Here is a 22,879-nt window from a genome sequence, read left to right as displayed (position 1 = left end):
AAATGGGAGCAAGATAATGTGCACTGGGTTCGACTCATAAACTCCCTTTCTGCCTTCTTTTTGCCCAAATGCCAGGAAATGTGCAGTGAGTGGTACTGAATTCATGCCTCTCTAGAGACCTAAATCTGCAGCTCTGAATTCTGAATCCAAGGTCTGAGGTTCCTCAGGAAGCTAGAGCAGGTTCAAAGGAGGAATTTCTCTTCCTGTTTTGCTTCTCTCTCTGTATAAGCAAAGATTATACCAGATTGAACAAAGATAGACTGGGCCTCTACCTGGAATTCGCAACACAGGAAAAGACGTTAGACTGAGAATGCACCAAAATCTCAGGGAGACAAATACTGCAGTGTAAGAGATCAACAAGGACTTGTAAGTTGACTTTTAAAGGACCCTTTTGGGGTGTGTGTAGACAATTTTCTAGATCTTGTGTAGTATTGTATTATAGTTGTGTGTGAAGAATGGAAATGCTGGCACCACATCTAAATTTTTCTGTAAATTATTGGACACTTACTAGTCACCTTTTGTGGAATAATAAGGATTAAATCACACAATGTAAAGGGTTCTCCACAGTGCAACAAACCATACTTCTAATCAAATAGCACATGCTCGGTAGACATTGCATTATGCTGCTCTTCACTTTGGATATTAGGTATATGTTGTGATGAGTGTTGGGCAAAAGAGAGTATGTATGCTGTGCTTACTGTCTCTACCTGAGTGCTACTAATAATGGATTCAGGTTGACCAACAGCAGCACTAAAAGGGGACCTGACAAAGAACCCAAATAGTGTATACCTTCCACACCAGCCGACCACAATTCTTAGAGTGAGGCACACATTATCACATCATTTACATTCACATTGATGTTTCAGAGACAATTTTAAAGTAATTACCTCTCAACCCAGACTTTCAATTAGGATAACCTGGCTAGATTGAAGAAACACCATCACCTGCGTGTTGGGCTGGGTGGGAACATCCATGTGGTTTTAATTGTGCCCCACATAATTCTAATTTGATACCAGGGTCAAGCATTAGGATTTCTGCATATATTCATGTGAATTGAGTTTTGCCTCTGTTCCTGAAGAAAGTCACAGGTTCTGCTCTCTTGGGTTTGGTAGCGGCAGATCAGTGTGGTCCATATTTCCATTCCTGTTGCAGAAACTCCTGGCACCTGTAGCAGGGGGAGGTAACTGGAAGAAAATACAGGAGAACCTCACATTTTGGTCTCCATGAATGGGCTGATCATAGCCGACTCTTTACTGTGAGCAAGAAAAAGTGAGTGTAGCCCTTCTGCATTTTAAGGTCCTCCTGCTTGTGAGTGTTGTAGAAACAAGGAAAGAAATTGTGCTGACTCCTTTCTGGGAAGTCTCAAGATTTAATTGTAATTGTTCTACACAATCTCACCTGAAAAGAAATTTGAAAGTAGGAGAAGAGGAAAAAGAAATGGCTTGTTTTCAGGTACGTGTTTCCCAGATTAGGGGTTGTGTCAACTCTTTCTCCTAGAATGTAATGTAGAACTTCAATTTTTTGAACTTGTAAACCATTACTTCTTTACTTCTGATGTGTATTCCTTATAAGTTTTGCAACTATATTTTTTTCTATTTTTTCTTATGATACTCAAGGAGCTCTGGAAAATCCATCCCCCATATCTAACAGAGCCTGCTCTACATTCTCTCCCATAAGCTTCTTAATACAATAGCCAAGTTGTATAAGAAGCGTATGACATGTAATATTGAAAATATGCTCATTGTGACAGGTCCAGATAGAATAGTATGAATATCTGAGATTCCTACTGGGGATGGGATAGAGTCTTTGGATTTGAGTGAGTATGGGAAACATGTACTCTCAAAGTTTGATCTGGATGCTTCATCACCTCTACGTAAAATATTATTAGGAAAATTGAGAAAGACGATAACATTGGTTGTCTAGGATAACCAGAAAATTATGGAAAAAAGAGAAAATAGAAGACTCGCTCTGTATGATGCTACAGTATTTACATACATTATTAAAGATAACAAATCATGAAAAGTATCTGTATCTGAAATTGGCATATAACTTATGATTCTTCATTGTTACATATTGTTGGCCACTACCATCCCAGCAGTGGTTTGGTATCCTCCTCTGTGCAATGGTGCGTAATACCAATTTGTCCCTCTAAATTTATGTTAATTTCATTCACTTGGTTAAGATGCTCTCTGACAGATTTTTCCCATATACAGTTAATTGTTTTTTGTTTTTTGTCTTTATCATTAAGTGTCTCATGGAGATTTACTCACTGTTGTGAATGAACAATCACATTTAATCTGGAAGCTCCCCTTTCTTCTTATAGCTTGCTTTGAAAAATTAGGGCTATCATCTGTGTTCTGTTCAGATGAATTGAGATAAATTCAAAGTCTACCACTTTTACTGGATGTTGACAAAATACTTTCCTTAGGCAAGAAGCATTGTTATCAATAGTTTTATTATGTGACATGCAGAGATTCAGACCTCACCTCAGATCTACTGTATCAGACTCTGTATTTTGACAAAATCTCTAGTTCATTATTGTACTTGTTAAAATTAGGTGACATTTTCTAACTCTGTATGTTTCTCTATGTGAGAAATATGCACAATTTATTGACATGATGTAAATAAAACACCAATAAATTTATATTACTTCTGTAAGGCCCTTAATTTTGTATTAGATACTTTATCATCCAAAGAAGAATCATATGCATGCAGATTCATTCATCTTTTGGGATCTTCATTCCTGTGAAAAAGAGAATATATTAAATAATATCATTGTGCTAAAATATAACTTATTGGATAATTCCAGTCACTCATATGTCAGAAACAATTCTCACAACTCATTTTCCTGATAGTCAAATTAAAAACCCTCTATATGACCACTTGGGAAATATGTGTCTTTTTACAGGAGATGGTTACATTCAGGGATGTGGCTGTAGAATTCTCTCCAGAGGAGTGGGCATGCCTTGATAATGCTCAGCAGAATATATATAGGGATGTGATGTTAGAGAACTATGGAAACCTGGTCTCCCTTGGTAAGGATCATTTATATACAGAATTCCTATTCCACATTAAGGCCATTGGTTTATTTTTGTAGATAGTTTCTTAAAAGTTTCTACTTTACATGAATGAATTTTATATCCCTTCTTTTAAAGAAAATTTGAAGATTTTTGGTGTATTAAATAAAATCATTAGATGTCTCATGTTATCTTGAATGTTTCCCTTTTGTTGGGTGATATGTATATTTCACAGTAGATTAGTAGTTACTCTAGAAATCAGGGTATATCGTTGTTGCCTGCACCTTAGAATAGAATTTACACCTCTTATTTATGTGGTGCTAGTTGGAATTGGTGCTGTAGTCATAAATTAGAAGTAATTTTTTATTATTCTACAGTGTCTGTGAGAAAACAATATCTTGCAAAGGAATTATCTAGAATCTTCTATAGTGTTCTATTAATGATAGTACTGCATTAGTAATTGGAAAGTTTTCAGCAAGAGTCATGTGAAATTTTTCTAATAAAACAGGTCTTGCTGTCTCAAAGCCAGAACTGATCACATGTCTGGAACAAAGAATAGAGCCCTGGATTATGAAGAAAGAGGAAACAACAGCTAAATATCCAGGTAGGTGAGATTTGGTGAAGCAGATTAACAAATGTTAGAGAGCCAAAGCTCAAGGACAAAGGCAGATATATAAAAGTGGGTTTGAATATTCTGCTCTTTTGGAAATGATTTTTAGAAGCCTGTCTATGTTTCTCTTTATCTCACAGAAGGAATTCTTCTGTCCCATGCTCTTAAACTCTGTCAGAACTCTACCCATGCAGTGATCTTCCTTAGAATTCAGTGAGAGCCAAACTTCTCTTCTTGGCTTATAAGGGACTACATTATCTATTAGCATTTCTATTGGTTAGGAGTTATGGGACTATCTGTGCATATTTTGAAGACCATGACATTAAACCATCTTTTGATAGCCTTTCGCTCTCCTGCCCTTTCTGTAGTACAGTGCCTGATCATAGCTCACTTCAACCTCAAATATAGGGGCTCCAGGGATCCTACCACCTCTGTCTTCTAGGTAGCTAGAACAATGGGCATGAGCTACCATGGCCAGCCATTTCTTAGGTGTTATTATTTTCTTGTAAAAATGGAGTCTCCTTATGTTGCTAGGGCTGCTATCAAGATCCTGGCCTCAAGTGATCCTTCCCCCTTGGCCTCCCAAAGTGCTAGTATTATAGGTGTGATTCACCATGCCCAGCTCCATGTTTTAAGTTCCTTTTGATGCCTCATTACTGAAATGTGTAAAGAGGAATAGTGGAGATATTGGCACTTGTTTCTGGAATGCCAGAAGCACTAAGGACACAAGTTCATATTTTATGCATCATGATTTCCAATTCTTAGTTTCCAGAGGCAATCCTACAGGAAGTCAGATTCACTAATTTTGGACAAATACATAGCCTCCTCCTAAATGTAAGAAAATCTAATGTTATTTCACTTGTAAATACTCTTTTTCTTGTATAAAATAAGAGTAAATTTTCAACTTTATTATACCCAAATTCCCAAACTAATAATATTGTTTATTTTCCCTGCTCACCTTCCATTTAAATCTTTATTACATCTGGAGTTAGTTTTTGGGTATCATATAAGAAACAATAGTCTGCTTTTATTCATTTGTTTTTGGGTATCCAGTTGTCCAGCACCAAGCATTGAAGAGCCAGACTTTCTGCATTGTGCATTGCTAGTGCCTAGATAAATGTTACTTGACCTTATATGTTTTGGTTTATTTCTGAGCTCTCCATTCTCCTCCATTGTTATTTGTGTTGGTTTTTATGCACATATTTTGCTGTTTTTATTACTCCCACCTTAAAATTTAGTTTGAAATCAGAAAGTGCGATGCTGGAACCTTTTTTATTCTTTCTCATTATTATATAGGGCTCATCAATGGTATTTGTGAGATCATACAAATATTAGAAGTTTTTGGTTAATACTGTCAAGTAATGCCCCTGGAATTTTGATAGGGAGTGCATTGAATGTATACATTGTTTTGGATAATATCATTCTATTCACTCATGCCATCTTCACTTTCTTTTATTAATATCTTATAGTACTCAGGGGAAAGGGATTTTTTAACCACTTTAGTTAAATTTATTTCTTAGACATCTATTTTCTTGATGGTATTGTAAATGAGAGTGTTTTCCTTTTTCATTGTCTACTTTATTAGTATATAGAAAAACAACTGCTATCTGTATGTAAATTTTACATTCTGCGACTTAACTGAGAGGTTTTATTACTTTTATAGCTTTCTTCCTTTCTTCTTTATGGCTTTTGATCTATAAGATATTGTCGTCTGTAAACAGTGTTATTTTTACCTTTTCCTTTCTAATTTGAGTGGATTTTGTCATATTCTTGCCAAACATTTCTGCTTAGGTGTTGTAGTCACATAATAAAATAGCATTAACAGTGGTTGCACATTATACTTATGATGGTATCTGTGCATATGAAGGATTAAATACCTTTCCCAGTTTAAACTGGTTTTGGAAGGTAAAGATTTTTTTCTTTTGAGTACTTGGACTAAAGGTATCTCCACTGGGTTTTCAATGAAGAGTTGCTGTAGCTAGGACACAAGTCTGCCCCTTGTTCTGCAGTGGAGTCTGCATCTGGTGGGCCAGTTCTAAAGGGCTTGGGTGGTTTTCAATCCTCTCTTGTTTCTGGGTAAATTGGTTGCCTTCAGAATTTGGATGTGTATGACACATACTAGGGTATGGTTGTGGATTTCAGTCTGCATATTTTAGGGCTAATTCCATATGTGTGGCTGGGTGTGCCTCCCAACGAGAACCTTGGAAGAGTCCCTGCAGGTCACTGTGTGGATCTATGCACTGAAAGAACTGGACATGGATTATAGATGAGACAGCTGTAGCAGAGTCACAGTTCTGCTTTACAGATGATAGCAAGCCCAAGTTATTCAGGTCTGCCTCCATGGCTGCAGATAGCTGTGTCTCTCCCAAGTCTCTGGATGAGCAGCACCACTCCAAGTTTGCCACAGGGAACCATTGGAGACTCTGTGTATCCAAGATGGTTGACCCATGTTGCAGTCTGTATTCAGAACAATGGGTCCTTAAGTTTGTCACCTGGATGACAGCCTGAATATTCTAAATGACCCTCCCAGATCTATTGTTCCAATAGAGTTTAATGACTTTCCATTTAAGTACTCAAATTCAGATAATTGTAATTTTCCGTGGATGCCTGCCAAATTTTTGTTGTTCTTTACGGATAAAAACAAGTACATCCTTCCCCTCCCTCCATATAGCTGATTTCCTCTCCTTATATATCTTAAATTTGTGATCTGTTCTATTTAAATTTTTATAGTTTTTAGAATCAAAGGCTCAGAATAACATGGCAGCATTTCAATTTCTCTACATTGTCACCATATGTATATATTTGCATATGATTTTATTTATTTAAAAGTTCTCAATGTAATGCATGTCAGGTGGTATCTCATTGTGATATTGTTTTGCATTTCTCTAGTGATTAATAATTTTTACGATGCTTCCAAATTATGTTTGGCCATTAGTATATCTTTGTTGCAGAAATGACAGATCAATCTATTGTCCATTTGTTAGTCAAGCTGTTCACATTTGTTTTTGAATTTTAATCAGTGTTTATTTATTCACGATGTTAACTTCTATCAAATATGTGATTTGCATCTATTTTAACCCATTTTGTAGGAGGCATTGTTACTCCACTATGTTTTTCCTTTCTGCAAAAAATTTGAAGTGTGATACAATCCCATTTTACTTCTCTCCATTTTTATGGATTGTGCATTTGATGTTACCTCTACTAAAACGATGCCAGGACATATATCATGTTGTTTCCCTTATATTTTCTCTATGAATTTTATACATCTATTTCTCTTGTTTAAGTACTTAATTTATTTAAGGTATAATCTATATAGTGCAAGGGAAGATACCAACATCATTTTTTTCTCTCATAAATATTCAGTTTTCTACAACATTCATTTATGGGACTGTTCTCTTGCATTGCATAGTCATTGCAATCTTGATTAACTTAATTTTGGTCATGGAATACAAAGGTTTATATCTGGATTATCCATTCTGTTATTTCATCTCATTATTTGTCATTGTGCCAGTAGCACGTTTTTTTAATCCTGTAGATTTGTTTTCAAAACAAGAAGTGCTATACCTCCTTGTTTGTATTTCTAAAACAGTCTGGCTATTTTTTGTTCCAATATACTTTAGAATTTATTTTTATATATCTTCAAAACAAGTATGATAGGACCATATAGACATTGATTAAATTTGTATATCACTGTGGATAGTATTGACATCCTAACAATTTTAAATCATCTGACCGTTGAGCATGAATGTATTAAAGAGTGTTTAATTTTGACATATTTTTGTATTAACCAGTTTGTGTTGTCATTTTGACTTCTGGTTCCACTTCCTTTTTGTCAAAAATTATATATTGTATATTTTTAGGTTTCTTCAACTTGATAAGACTCAAGTATCCTAACAGCATTTGCCATGTATGTTTGAAACTATAGTGTATTCTGCTGATTTTGAATGTAGAGCTCTGTAAATGTCTTTTCCATCTAACTGGTCTCTAATGTTTTCCCCGTTATCTGTTTTCTTATTTATCTTCTGTCAAGTTTTTGTATTCACCATTGAAAGTGAGGTCTTGCAGTCTCCTATAACTAGTGTGTTGCTAGGTGTTTCTTGCCACACTTCTGTCCATACTATGGTTCATATTCCCTTAATATATTTAGAAGCCCTGATATATGATGTATTTTTTAAAATATCTACGCTAAAATATGTACATTACATGTATGTCATCTGTCTATGTATAGTATGTGCCATATATTTCTCCTAAATGACCCATTTTGTCATAAAATCTTTGTCTCTTCTGATAGTTTTTGACTTAAAGTGTATTTTCTTTAATTATGGCCACAATATTCTCCTCTTATTACTGTAGATATTTTTTTACAATTACTTTCAGCCAGTTTGATTTTTTAGAGCTAAAGAAAGGCTTTTGTAGGTGGCATGCTTTTATTCATATGTTCATCTTATTTTTCATTATACAGTCTAAACCATTTATATTTAATGAAACTTCTGAAGGAAGACTTTGTTCTTTTTTATTATTCAAAAACTGAAATTGAGAATTTGAAAGGAATTGCATTTAATCTGTAGATCAATTTGGATATCTTCACAATATTCTGTATTCTTCCCTTGAAGAAGAACGTATTCATGAGTGTTTTGTTTATTTTCCTATATTTGTTAATTTTTCTGTGTTTCTTCGAGTATTTATTTTCAGTCTCATTCCATTCTAGTCCAAAATTAAAGTCTGTAAAATTTCAATTTTCTAAAATTGGATAAGACTTGTGGCTGAACAGGTAGTTTTTTAGGAAGAACGTTTTATAAGCTATGAAGAAGATTGCATATTCTACTATTATTCTGTTAGGTGTTTCCAATATATCTGTTAGGTCTAATTACTGTATATTGTTTTCAAATATTTTGTTTCCTTATTAATAATCTGACTGGCTTTATTATTATTGAAAGTTGAATATCAAAGTATCCTATTATTTTTGCTGTCCTTTTCTTCAATTCTGTCAATGCTATATAAAATATATTTGAAAACCTTGATGTGAGATAAAGATAGATATCCTATATATGTATTATTTTCATAAGCCCTCAGTGAATGTCCACTTTTTATATTTAATGCCCTTATTTGTCTATTGTGACAGTTTTGACTTAAAGTATATTTTAAAAATTATAACATTTTTCACTTCAAAAGTAATGTGCCTAATATAATTTTGAACTCCACTGCTCTTAGACGCTAAATATTTTCCTGATATATCTTGGTATATCCTGCCAGTTTTAGTCTATTATTCTCACCAGGTGTGAAGCCAAGTCACTTTAGATACAATATAGTTGGATTTTGTAATCCTCTTATTTAACTGTGGCTTCTGACTGGAAACAGTAGTACACAAATATTTACAAAATTTCTCAAAGGAAGGACTTACAATTTCCCTAATGTTAATTGTTTTATATAACTTTTATCACTATCTTTTCTTTGTTTCATCTCCTTCTTTCCTTCATTGTGCCTCACTGCTTTTAGTGGCATATTTTGTTTCTTTGCCTAGCTTTCTTTTTTTATCTCTACAAACATTTTTCCTGATGTTCACTGTGAGAACTACCTAAAATCTTTTACTTGCAACTAATGTTAAATGGATAACTACTTAACTTTGGTTGCATACAAAAATTCTTAATCTTTACCTCAGCCCTCACCTTTATGATATTGATGTCAATAATTACATCTCTTCATATTGTATGCAAATTAACACATGGAAATAATAATTTTTTATTTTGCCTTTCAAATTTTATAGCATAATTAAATATTTTGCACCAACATTATGATATTGCAGAATTTTATTTTTGATATGTGCATATTTTTCCAAGAGAAATATGTAGTTGTCCTGGGAGATAGAGACCAGCCTTTGGAAAGGCTATAAAAAAACAGATGTGTGGACATATACCTACAGTTTCATTCTTTTGTGATAGGAAATCCAGGACATGGGATTTTTCTACTAAAGCGATAACTCAGTATCAGCATGGAGGAAGGGCTATGGTGGGTAAATGCAACAAAGTTTCCTTTTCCTTCCATGTGGTTTTTGGTGTTCTTCTAATTTGGGTTTCTATGAACAATTGGCAGTTACGATTTCTAAAAGAATCATGGTTGTCAGTATATTTTTAAGGTCATACATCTATGATAGTACATATGACAGTATATTTTTAAGGTCATACATCAATGATAGATACTGTTGCTAAAGTGCTTTCTACACTTTTATATATTCAAATTGTGAAATATATTCACCTGAGTCTAGTTAGTGAGATACTTCATTATTTTCATTTCTTTCAGAACTGTCTTCCCATTCCACCAAAGACCTATTGCCAGAGCAAGGCATAAAAGACCCATTTCAGAAATCAATACTGAGACTATATGGAAGCCGTGGCCTTGAAAATGTACACTTAAAAAGAGAATGGGATTGTGTGGTTGAGTGTAAGAAGCAGAAAGTATGTTCTGATGGTCTTACCCAATGTCTGTCAAGTAGCCATAGAAAAATCTTCAAATGTTATAAATGCATAAAAGTCTTTAGTAAATCATCAAATCTAAATAGACATAATAAAAGACATATTGGAGAAAAAAGATTCAAACTTGATGAATGTGGCAAAATTTTTAATCACAGCTCTAATGTATCTGGACATACGAAATTTCATACGACAGAGAAATCCTACAAGTGTGAAGAATGTGGAAAATCCTTTAACTGTTGCTCAAAACTTATTATACATGGGAGAATTCACACTGGAGAGAAGCCCTACAAATGTGAAGAATGTGGCAAAGCCTTTGTCTCATGTACAAAACTTACTGTACATAAAAGAATTCATATGGGAGAGAAACCCTACAAATGTAAAGAATGTGGCAAAGCCTTTGCCCAGTGTACAAATCTTACTCTACATAAAAGAATGCATATGGGAGAGAAACCATACAAATGTGAAGAATGTGGCAAAGCATTTACCCAGTGCATACAGCTTTCTCGACATAAAAGAATCCATTCTGGAGAGAAACCCTACAAATGTGAAGAATGTGGAAAAGCCTTTACCCAGTGCACATACCTTACTAAACATAAAAGAATTCATACAGGAGAAAAACCTTACAAATGTGAGGAATGTGGCAAATCTTTTACCCAGTCCTCAACCCTTACTCAACATAAAAGGATCCATACTGGAGAGAAACCCTACAAATGTGAAGAATGTGGCAAAGCCTTTACCTGGTGTGCAAGCCTTACTCTACATAAAAGAATTCATATGGGAGAGAAACCATACAAATGTGAAGAATGTGGAAAAGCCTTTACCCAGTGCACAAACCTTACTAAACATAAAATAATTCATACTGGAGAGAAGCCCCACAAATGTGAAGAATGTGGCAAAGCCTTTAAGCAGTCCTCAATCCTTACTCAACATAAAAGGACCCATACTGGAGAGAAACCCTACAAATGTGAAGAATGTGGCAAAGCCTTTGCCTCGTGTACAAAACTTACTGTACATAAAAGAATTCATATGGGACAGAAACCATACAAATGTGAAGAATGTGGCAAAGCATTTACCCAGTGCACACATCTTACTCGACATAAAAGTATCCATACTGGAGGGAAACCCTACATATGTGAAGAATGTGGAAAAGCCTTTACCCAGTCCTCAACACTTAGTCAACATAAAAGAATTCATACTGGAGAGAAACCCTACAAGTGTGAAGAATGTGGCAAAGCATTTACCCAGTGCACACACCTTACTCGACATAAAAGAACCCATACTGGAGAGAAACCCTAAAAATGTAAGAATGTGGCAAAGCCTTTACCAGGCTAAGAGACCTCACTCTACCTAAATGAATCCATACAGAAGAGAAACCATACAAATGTGAGGAATGTGGCAAAACATTGTCCCAGTGCTCACACCTCTACATAAAAGAATTCATATCAGAGAAAATTTCTACAAATGTGGATGTTGTGGCAAAATCTTTAAAAACTGCTCACATTTTATCGAACATCAAAGAAATCATACTAGATAAATGTTAGATAAATGTAATGTGTATGGAATTGCTTTCCCAAAGTATTAGCCTTAAAATGCACAACAGTACTTACAGTAAACTATAATAATGTAGAGAGCTGACAATAGCTTTAGTTATAACAGAGATCTTATTGGACATGGGAGAACTTACACTGAAAGAAATGCTCCAATATTTTCTCAAACATTGCTCAACATCACAAAAATTTTAAGGAATAGAAATCTTACAAATATAATGAATGTGAAAATATATTTATGCAAAAGATACACCTTAGAGAACTACAAAAATTTGATACTTAAAACTACAATACAGATGTAATAAATTTCAGAACGTACTTAATCAAGAATCAAGTCTAAACAGATATCAGAGGACTCACAGGGCAATGCACTGAGTCACTAAAATATTCTCACATTTCTTTAAACCAAGTTTTTTATTATAGAGAACACCCAGTTAAAATAGTTAGTTGATTTTTTTGTATGTCAGCTTTAAAAAAGTGGGAGATTTTTTGAGAGTTATAATTACATGTAATATACACTTTCTGGTCAGTGTGCGGTTTAAATGTAATAAAGTATAATTTTTTGGTATTTTTGACATGCAAATACTGATTTTTTTCAACTTTAAATATACCAGATGGTATGCTTTCATTCTTTGCGTGTATGTGAATGTGTGTGTTTAATGATATCTACATCACATTTATTCTATCTTAAGAATACAGTCTTTCTATATTAAGTAGGCATTATTCATGTACTTTTCCATGGAAAATTGAAAACACTGAAATGTAAGATTTATGAAATGGAGAGGTACTATGGAGTTTTCTTATAACAAACAGTATTTCAAGTGATGTATGATGTAGGTATACAGGCTCATATTCTTCTCATTATAATCAGAATGAAAAAATGACAATATTAGAAATAAATTGTTTTATAATTGCACATTACAATAATAAAGTAGAATGATATTTGGAATGTTTTTAGATAACATGTAAACTTAATGTGTTTCATTAAATTAAAAATATTTTTAATGTGTCAAACATGTTGTAGATAGAATGAAGTGTTATTTTGCACCAACTTTAACCTATCCCATGTTAGTCGTAGTTGGAGATCATGAATTGTAAAACTGTACCGTTTGGTTACACAGTACAAACATCATTTGTGATCCTTTTTATCAGTGGCTCTACTTTGAAGAATAATGTTTCCAAAGCTTTTATTCATTATATTTATAATTACATTGTTGCTGTAATGCTTATAATAAAGATTTTTGCACTTAATGAAAAGCCATACATTTCTGAACCTGGAATGAGTAGTTGTTACATTCTATCTTATATTTTTCTTTCAACATGCGACCTTCCTGCCAGTGAAACAGAAATAAGCATATTTTTTATTTATATTGAATCAAGTATATAAATACATCACAGTTAAGTTGAATTATAGTTGTAACATATTTACAGAATAAGTAATTATGTTTGTGTGACTGTGGATGTATACTTATTTTGAGCAGAAAAGAAGAAATATTAGACAAAATGGGTAATTTCAAAAGTGTCGAGGATTTACTAGCAAATTAGAAACTTCAAAGATTCAGAAAGGAGATATTTTGTTTGCTTTATTTGAATTAATTGTTTAAAACCCTAAAGCTTCTGAATGGGAACTTGCCCATGCCAATCCCCTGTTCTTACATGCTTATTACTCATGCTAGGCCTACTATGATATTTTATTATTTCAAAGTTCATTAAGTATTGTTTATATGACCAGATCTGAAATTACAACAAGGATTGTTATAAAACTTAATGGTGCTCGTAAAATTACCTGAAGGTATGAATAAATCCACCGTGTAGTAATTTAATTTTACTTAGTACATTCTATATTCTAACTAGGGAAGCATATTGAAAGCACTTTTTGGTTACTTTTTTTTTTTACTTTTGGTCATAGAACTGTTTGATTTATTGACTTTATCAGGCTACTTTGTTCAGGTAAACACTAGAAGGATTTATAAATTATGGAGTTGATTTTATATTTCAATAGGAGAAATAAGTACAGGATAGTGTTAGATATCTAATAGATGCTTCATAATTAGCAGTCAATATTTCTGTGGGAGTGAGCTTGTGGCTCCAGAGAAGAAATTGAATATGTCCAGGGTAAAAATGTCATTGATTTTGCCTGTGGAGTGAAAGGACAAACAGAACAACCAACCCTCAGATTTTATAAGTGCAAATTCTGCTTCTTTCATTTCATTTCTCCAGTTTTTTGCCATTTTTTATCTTCATTCCCTTCTACAACTGTATCTAAGCCATTCTTCTTTCTGCCTGTGCTTGGGCTATAATATTCTTACTGTTGTACTCACCCCCAGCCAGTTCACACAGCATTTAAAATTTTTGATGAGAAGTGTAGAGTATTTTTAATTTGGAGGAAAAAAACATTTTAACTAGAAATCCTGAGACCATTTACAGGCTATACATATAGCATTCTGATTATTTAATTAAGCTTAGAGAAATTCATTGTCCTAAGGTTAAAATAAGAGCATTAAAGTCCAATGAAAGATAAACAATTCTGAAGGCCAGAGGAGTAAATCAAGAACTCAGCATTTTTTGCTTAGTAAAAGCAAACTGTTACCAGATCCTGACATATAATGCCATAAATATGAAAATAATTACAATAAGTGAAGCATTAAAAAATGTGTGATGCATATGGTAAGTACTATATAAAGAAATATGAGAATTTCACAATCTCTTAATACGGAGTTTAGGTAAATAAAGAGCACTGAATTTAATTTTCTATGAATTCCTTATAGTACATCATATGCATCCATCTAGAATCTACTGATGAGTGTGTATTTTCAGTGTTAGAATATAATAGAATGCTTTGTCTGGATTGAAAATATTTGAAATAATCTTTCTTTATCTGATATTTCAATCTTAGAGAATTTATTTTACATAATGTTATCTCCCTTTATTTTAGCAGGTGCAGGGCACAGTACCGAGTTCTCATTTTTAGTCATCTAACTGTGGCCAACAATTCAGTCATTCTCTCTAGCGGAATCTCAGGGATCATCACCACTTTTTGATTGAAATTTTCATTACTGATTTTGGATGCAATCCTGTTTTGCATGCTCACAGTGACCAGAGTTGAGACAGTGAGCACCACATACCTCTTCAGTCTCTTCCATAACACGATAATTAGCACCAGGAAGTCCAGGTGTCTTTAGCTTTAAGTAAAAGCATTAAAACCCCTTTGATGTTCTATCCTGGATTATAAGTCGGCTGGTAAATATCAGAGTTCCATTGCTTAAGACTGACAAATGGAATGATAAAAACAGCATTCTCACTCTGTTGCCTTGGCTAGAGTACCATGGCATCATCCTAGCTCATAGTAACCTCAACCTCTTGGGCTCAAACAATCCTTCTGTCTCAGCCTCCCTAGTAGCTGGGACTACAGGTGTTTGCCACAATGCCCTGCTAATTTTTCTATATATTTTTATTTGGCAGATTAATTACTTTCAATTTTTAGTAGAGACATGGTCTAACAGTGGCTCAGGCTGGTTTCAAACTCCTGACCTTGATTGATGCTCCTGCTTGGCCTCCCAGAGTGCTAGGATTACCGGTGTGAGCCACTTGGCACAGACAGCACAAACTCTATTTCCACCAACAGCTCACTTAAAGAATTGGCTCAATTAGAAAAGTTAATTCCTTGGGATTGGAAATCTTCTGTTCCAACAGTTAGATCTTCACCTAAATTTTTATAGTTCATCACTTGGGGCAGGGAAAAGATGCATCAGCAACCCTAGCTAAATGGGTCTACAAACCCACCAATACAAATTTCTGACACAAATTACGGGTCAGGAAATTTGGTTTGGTATTAATGCACAATTAAATTATGATGATCAGGCTATTTCTCAAATTCAACAGTGCTGTATTAAAGTATGGAAAAAGATACCTTCTCTTAGACTGTAGCTTCCTATATAAATGTTAAACAAAATGTTAATGAAACTCATGTAGATTTTATTGCTAGATTGCAAGAAAGATATGGTGCAAGAAATGGTTAGTCCTCCTAATTTAAGGAATAGTATTTTACATATATTGGCTTTTCATAATGTTAAATCTAAATGCCAACGGCATTATGCCCAGCGAAATTAAGCAGCATGGTGCCACCGCTGCCATGGCTGCTGAGCCATCAAGGTGGTGGCTGTGCTCAGCCAGGCAGCCCAGCACCAGCTCCCCACCACCGCACCCCAATGGCACCTTATGTAGCAAGTGGAGCACCTGGTGGCTGAAAAAACTTTTAAGAAATTGCCAAAAGGTTTGCTCAGACATTTAAAATGCAACTTTTGGCTGAGAGTGTTGGCACAAAAGGTAATTTTAGAGAACAAAACCATCTTGTGACAATGGCCTGTTAATACCATCTACTGAAATATATATATATATATATCAGTTATATATATCAGTTATATATATCAGTTATACATATATAATCAGTTATATATATCATATATATATATATATTAGTAGATGATATAGCTTGCTGGACTCTGAAAATTGCAGAAATGTCTACAGAACTCATATGTTCAACACTATGTTTTTCAGTCCTAGACACATTGTAGAATATATTCCTTCCTCAATGAAAGAATGAGTGAATGAATAAAATATACAGTGGAGAACATCACAGACCTTAACCTCAGTATTTAGGTACTTACTAAAACCAGGGGTGGCTTTATTCTCTGCTGGAGATACTTTTGTTTTAGTATTTAAAAAATACCTATATTATACAAACTATCTAGAAAAATCAAATTCATAGAAACAAAAATTAAAATAGTGGTGCCAGGGACTGAACAAATGGAAAAATGGAGCTATGTTTACTGGGTGTAAAAAAGTTCTGCATATTTCTTTCACATAGTGTGATTATACTTAACACTACTGTACTGCATACCTAACAATGTGTAAGATGGCAAATATTATATTGGGTGCATTTTACCACAATTTCAAATTGTAAATTGCCTATATATTCACCAAGTGGTTTAGAATAGGACAGGGTCATTCTTTCTATATTATCACATTGGTGATATTGGCCACATTGGCCAGAATGTTTTCTCAGTCATGAACCCCCATTTTTGTTTACATTTTTGCTTTTATTCAGATAACCCATAGAGGGTTTTGATTCTATGTATGTGCTTAAAATTGGGAGAGGTTTTAGACCTCTTTCAAAATAGTTTTTTTAGAAAATAGGTATCCAAGCTGAGTTCCAATATTATGTCCATTACCTTGTGGGTTTGCCCTACACAGCAAGCCCTTTCCTTGCAGCATTCAGGGGCAGTTCTAGTAACAAGGCAGGTCCTCAGAAGCCAGAGCATGTGAGTGGAGCAAGAAGAGGGTAGGGCATGAAATAAGATCCTGAGAGGTGAGAACATGGTGGAAGGGGTGTAGACAGGAAAATGAGTGACCTGAGTGAACTCTACTCCAGCAGAGGAGAAGCACAGGAATGCTTTTGTCTCAGGACAGCAGAAGACCCTGGACCAGGCCAACTGCCAGAGAGTACTGAGAGAGCCCTGGACTGGATCAAGCAGTGGCAAGGCCACCATGGCACACCAGAGAGAGAAGGTGATCTAAGACGATATTCATCAGAACTAAATTGATCTTGTGTCAGGTGGCTTAGAGGGTGGAGGATGGGATGAGTATATACACACCTAATGCTTGCAGTGCTCACCGTCTGGGGGATCAACATAATGGAAGCTCTGACTCATGTGGGGCAAAGGCCATATACATAATGTAAACATTTTTACCCCTGTAATATGCTGAAATAAAAAAAAATTAAAAAGACCTCAATCTTTTGGGAAAGGTACTACAAGGAGCTACTAACCCAAAATGTCTATACTCATCATTACAGAAATGCCCTCCAAAAGTGAGAGACATGGTGATTGGTACAATGGGCAAGAGTGGCAAGGGCACCCCAGGAAGGAGGAGTCAGGGGTGAGGATGGGGGTTGCAGGTGATAGTGAAAGAGAAGACGTCTTTTTGCACACCCCAACCTCTTTCATAGACTTCAAAAATAGTAAATTTGGAAGGGGTGTCTCATTCCATATCACAGTGGTAAGTAGGCTTAAATCCCATCAATTCCTTAATATTTCTCTTACCTGACTCCTATGTTCTTACCTCAGTAAAAAATACCATTCTGCACTTCATCTCACTTCTAATATTACCTGAATCTACCTCTCTCCTTCCTCAATGCCAAAGCCTCAGCAGGGCCCTAGTCACTGCCACCTTGACTGGTCTGATGGGTTTCCAACTATGCTTTTCCCCTGAAAGTTGGCTCCTCCAACCCATCCCCTACACCACTACTAGCTAGAGGGATGCTAAACAGCCAGTTTTAACACATCAATCCCTCCATAAAATTCTTCAGAGCCCTCCACAGTCTCTGAGCTTTCATAATCAGTATATAAAGCTCCTTTGGATTGGACTCTAATTCCTGATAGTTTCTTTCCATACTCTCCTTCATCATTCCGCCTGTGTTATTTTCATAAATGTTTAAGTATCTACTATGCAGCAGCCACTGCTGAAGGATCCTACACATGACCATGCTCTCTTACCATTTACAAATAAATGGAATTCCTAATTACATCATGCCATTTTCTACTACTTTACCTATACAAACATTGTGGTTTTTTTTTTTAATTCCTGAACCCCTTCTCCAACTCCTGTGCCTAATTAACTACAGTCCATAGAAGCCTGACTACAGAGATAAAATATAGTGTGTTTTCTTTACTTATAACTTACCTGGTTTTAATTAGGAGCCTCCAGCCACAAATTTCAGGAAAAAATTTAAGTCCAATTCCTATTTTACAAATGAGAAAACTGAGAGTCAGTAAGCATAAAGAACTCGTTCAAAGTTATATACCAAGTAGAGGAGCTTGAGTTGCCCAAAAGTGGTACTTATAAGTATGCCATATGCCTCTTTTCCAAATGACTTGTTTATGGAAATTTTTGCATTACTTATAGGAGCTTTTGGCTGTGAAGAAGTTTTGCTATATACTGAGTGGCAAAAATTTGGTCCATTCAACCAATTTAATTAATCCCTTCTGACAACTTTAAGACTTTAAAGGAAGCACAATCACTTAATTAATGTCCCTTAGGCAAATGATACATTGGGGTAAAGTGAGAGAATACTAGAACTTGTATAGATGTTTACTTTTATCCTTAAATGTAGTGATGATGCTTTGCTAATATACTGATACTAGTAAATAAAGAGTATATGTATGAATTATAGGGGTGCATGCCCCAAAGTATTTTACTCTAGGAGTTTGAGAGAAATAGTATAAGGACCCTGTTCTCTACTGACATCTGCACCTTTCTTTCTATTCTCCACACAAATCACACCACTTGAGCCAAAACTCACCACGCTCATACTCAGTTTCTTCCCACATATCCTCACACAGTGACCTAACTACCTTCATCCAGGCCCCTGCTCAAATGGATCTCCCTAGGGGCACAACACCCACACCCCACGCCACCATCAACTCTCCTTCCACTATTCCTGCTTTACTCCTCTCCATCACAGTTACATTTACCTGACATTATATATTTGTGCCCATCACTACAAACAGAATGAAAGCTTACAAAGCCTGGGAGTCTTCTCTGTTTTGTTTCCAGCCTTTTCCCCATTGCAGTAGGAATTATGACCTGAATGGATGAATGTAGGGTTTTGCCCATCTGTTACCATGTACACTCCTGAGTGTAGATCATTCTTTGGCTATACTTCTTTGGCTGCTCTGTGGGTTTGTCTTATGTATAGGCCAGTACAGTGTGATCCCATGGCTGGTGTCTGCTTGGCATCCAACAGAACATTCTTCAATACTGAAAATGTTCGGTATCCATGCCGTGGTATAAGCTGTAGCCTTTAAACACATGTTGCTATTTAGTTCTAACTAGCTCATAGTCTAGTGTAACTAAATTATTGTATTTGGTTCTTCTGATGTTTACTGTAATTGTGAGAGGTTTTCAATTTCTATAACTTTAATTAAGGAAAAATATTTCAAAAGTACATGTTCAAATGCAACAGTGCTTATGTTCTCTCTTCCAATGTGGCAAGTGTCATATTCTAGAACCCTTTTATGATTCCTTAGTAAATCCTGATGAAAGGGAAATATAATTATTTATTGAAACTAAAAGAAGAATGGGAGGGCAAAAAATGATTTTGAAGTGCTGAAAAGTGCCTTGTGATTTAATTTAGAGTAATTATGTACAGATTGTGAATATATCTCTTTCAATCTGTTTTCAAAGTTAACAAATAAGGAACAAGCAAGGCAGAACAACAAACATCAAGGGTTGTGTCATCCTTTAGGCCTGTTTCACAGCCCCCAGGATCCCTGGCTCCTTTTTGTCCTCACCATGCTGGAATTCCTGGTCTTTTCTGGAAACACCACAGTCATTCTTCTCATTCAGCCCTACCCTCCTCTCCACTGCCTTATATATTTTCTGATGAGCAAGCCATCCCTCATGTACCAGTTCTATATGTCCATGTTTGTTCCTCAAATGGCCCTCTAATTTCTCTCTAGGGATCATCACATCTCTCACACTGACTATGGAATTCATCTCTTCCTCCTCATCACCCTGTTGGCAACAGAGTGTCAAATGCTGGCCATCCTGGCTTAGGACGGCTACCTGGCCATCTGTAACCCATTGTGCTACTCAATGCACGTTACCCATGTTCTCTGTACTCTCCTGATGCTTCCATCTTGGCTGAGGACAGTGCTCAATGCCTTGATCCATGTGCTCTGCCCTCTGACTTTCCATTTCTTCACCTCCAGGGAAGGTCATCATTTAATTTCTGAGATCCCAGCTGTATTTAAACTAGTCTCTGCTGACACTTTATAAGGGTCTTTTTATCCATGGTGTTATTTTTCTACTCCCTCCTATCTTAGCTATTATGGCCTTCTATGTATTCATTGTGTCCACTCAATTGGTGACAATCTTAAGTCTGGGGCACATGGAAACCCTGGCTACTCACTTTCCTCACATACCCCTGGAGTCTCTATTCGATGTGGCTGCCATTATCAAGTCCCTTCTACAAAAGTCTCATTCCACCGAGCAGGAGAACTGGTCTCTGTCATCTACACCATCCTAAATCCAATGCTTAACCCGTTCATCTACAATATGACAAACGGGAGCCCCTAGGAGAGTTCTCAGAAAATAGGCAATTTGACATATTTAACTTTCCACTGAAAATCCAGATCTAAAACAATGAAACATATACATTGAAATGGTGGGATTTACCATATGTAGAGAGACATATTCACATGCATTTAACTATAAAGCCAGATAATTTGAGGAACAATAACAGACAAATAGAAATGATTGTGTCTTGAAAGTTGATATGTAAATTGGTCATTTGCTTTCTTTTATTCATTTCTCTATTTGTACTTCAATGTAATACCTTTGGAATGTGGCTTATTTGTGTACTATATCAAATATCCATTTGTTATTCCTGTTCAAAAATCTTATTGGGTCATTGTTATTTATTTTGCTATATATTTGTTTTTAATTGAGAAATAATTGTATATGTATATGTTGGACACAGTGTGATGATTTTATCTAGGTATACTTTGGGAAGGACATGATAAAGCTAATTGACATTTCTCAAAAGACAGAAATGAATTTTCAACAGATATGTGTCGAAATGCTCAACCTATCTAATCATCATGGAAATGAAAGATAAAGCCACAATGAGCTATTACCTCACACCTGTGAGAATGCCTGTTCTCAATATGATGAATGCTAAGTGCTTGTGAGGATGAGGAGAAACTGAAACACTTGCATAATGTTGCTGTGAATATAAATTAGGACAGCCAATTTTATTTGTATTTCAATTAATTTAGGAGGTACCAGTCATGTTCATTGATTTGATGAACCTATGAATTATATACTGTTAAATTCAGGACATTTAGTGTATCATTCATTGAACAAATATAGGTTTCACCCAGTAGATAATATTTGATCCCTCAATCCCAATCACCCTCCTCCCTTATGAGTCTTGAAAAATGTATTTTCTCATTACAGCCAATGTAGAAAATAGTATAGAGATTTCTCAACAATGAAAATTGGGTTACTATATGACCCATCACTCCCAATTCTAGATGCATATTCCATTGAAGCAAAAACAGAATGTAGAAGATATATCTGTCCTTCCATATTCATTACAACAATATTCATTCTAGCCCAGGTATACAAGCACAAGAGTCCAATAGCACATGAATGGATGAAGAAAATGAGGTGCATTTACACAATGAGCCTTCAAACAGAATGAAATTCTGTCATTTGTGACCACATGTTTTGAATTGGAGGACATGATGCTAAGTAAAGTAAGCCAGGCACAGAAAGACAAATACTGTATGATCTCACTTATCCATGGAATCAAAATAGCTGATTTCATACTGGGAAGTGTGGTTACAACATAGGGTGGGATGGAGAAAGAGAAAATCCAAGGGTACAAAGTATCAGTTTGTGCATTTTTTTAAATTCCTAGACCTCTAAATAGAAGAACCATGGTATCCTTACATAATTATCTCTATTAAAATGTAGTAATCTTCTCATGCTACCATTATAGGCGACATAATAATTTATATTTTTAACGCATAATTTTCCCTACATTTTACATTTTCACTAAAGTCACCCTAACCATAAATTCCTAGCATGAGATTACTAAATCAAAATTTATTCATACATTTATAATTTTTAAATAAACTTGACTTTTTTGCTGAAGTAACTTTGAAATCATTGCTTGATTGATGTTTATATTTTCTTTGTGACTCAATATTTGGTATTTTTAAAAAGTTTAGAAAACATGTATGGTTTTTATTTTTTTTTATTTGAGAAAATATGAGAGTACAAACATTTCAGTCACATTTTATATCTGTGCCTCTCACTAGCAAGGGTTAGAGTTATGCCCTTCCCCTCCATGATGATCAGGGCATCCCTCAGATGTGGGTCTATTCCCAAACTCCTGAATCCCTGGTGAACACCCACCACCATCTGAGCACTATACTGTTAATCAGTCAGTACCAATTTTATGGCGAATACATGTGCAGCCCTTTCTTCTGATCTTGTGTCACTTCACTTCTGATAATGGGCTCATTAAATCCAGGAGAATATAAGCGGTGCTAGTTCACTGTCATTTCTTAAAATTGAGTAATATTTCATTGTAAACATATAGTAAATATTAATAATCCACTCATGAGTTGATGGGCTCTTGGGTGGTTTTTATTTTTTTACTTT

At 35.1% G+C, this 22,879-nt stretch overlaps 1 protein-coding gene across 1 annotated transcript in view; it reads left to right on the top strand.

Moving 5' to 3' along the window:
• The first annotated feature begins 15,737 nt into the window (after nt 1-15,737).
• LOC142865697 (uncharacterized) overlaps nt 15,738-22,879 on the top strand; it is a 30,060-nt gene continuing 22,918 nt past the window's right edge. The window contains exons 1-2 of the mRNA XM_075998892.1: nt 15,738-15,796; nt 19,401-19,489. Of these exons, the coding sequence (XP_075855007.1) occupies nt 15,738-15,796; nt 19,401-19,489 (148 nt within the window). The remainder of the gene's footprint in view (nt 15,797-19,400; nt 19,490-22,879) is intronic.

Source organism: Microcebus murinus, chromosome 31 (genome assembly GCF_040939455.1).
Source record: "Microcebus murinus isolate Inina chromosome 31, M.murinus_Inina_mat1.0, whole genome shotgun sequence".
NCBI classification, from domain to species: domain Eukaryota; kingdom Metazoa; phylum Chordata; class Mammalia; order Primates; family Cheirogaleidae; genus Microcebus; species Microcebus murinus.
This window is presented reverse-complemented; position numbering and strand designations above follow the sequence as displayed.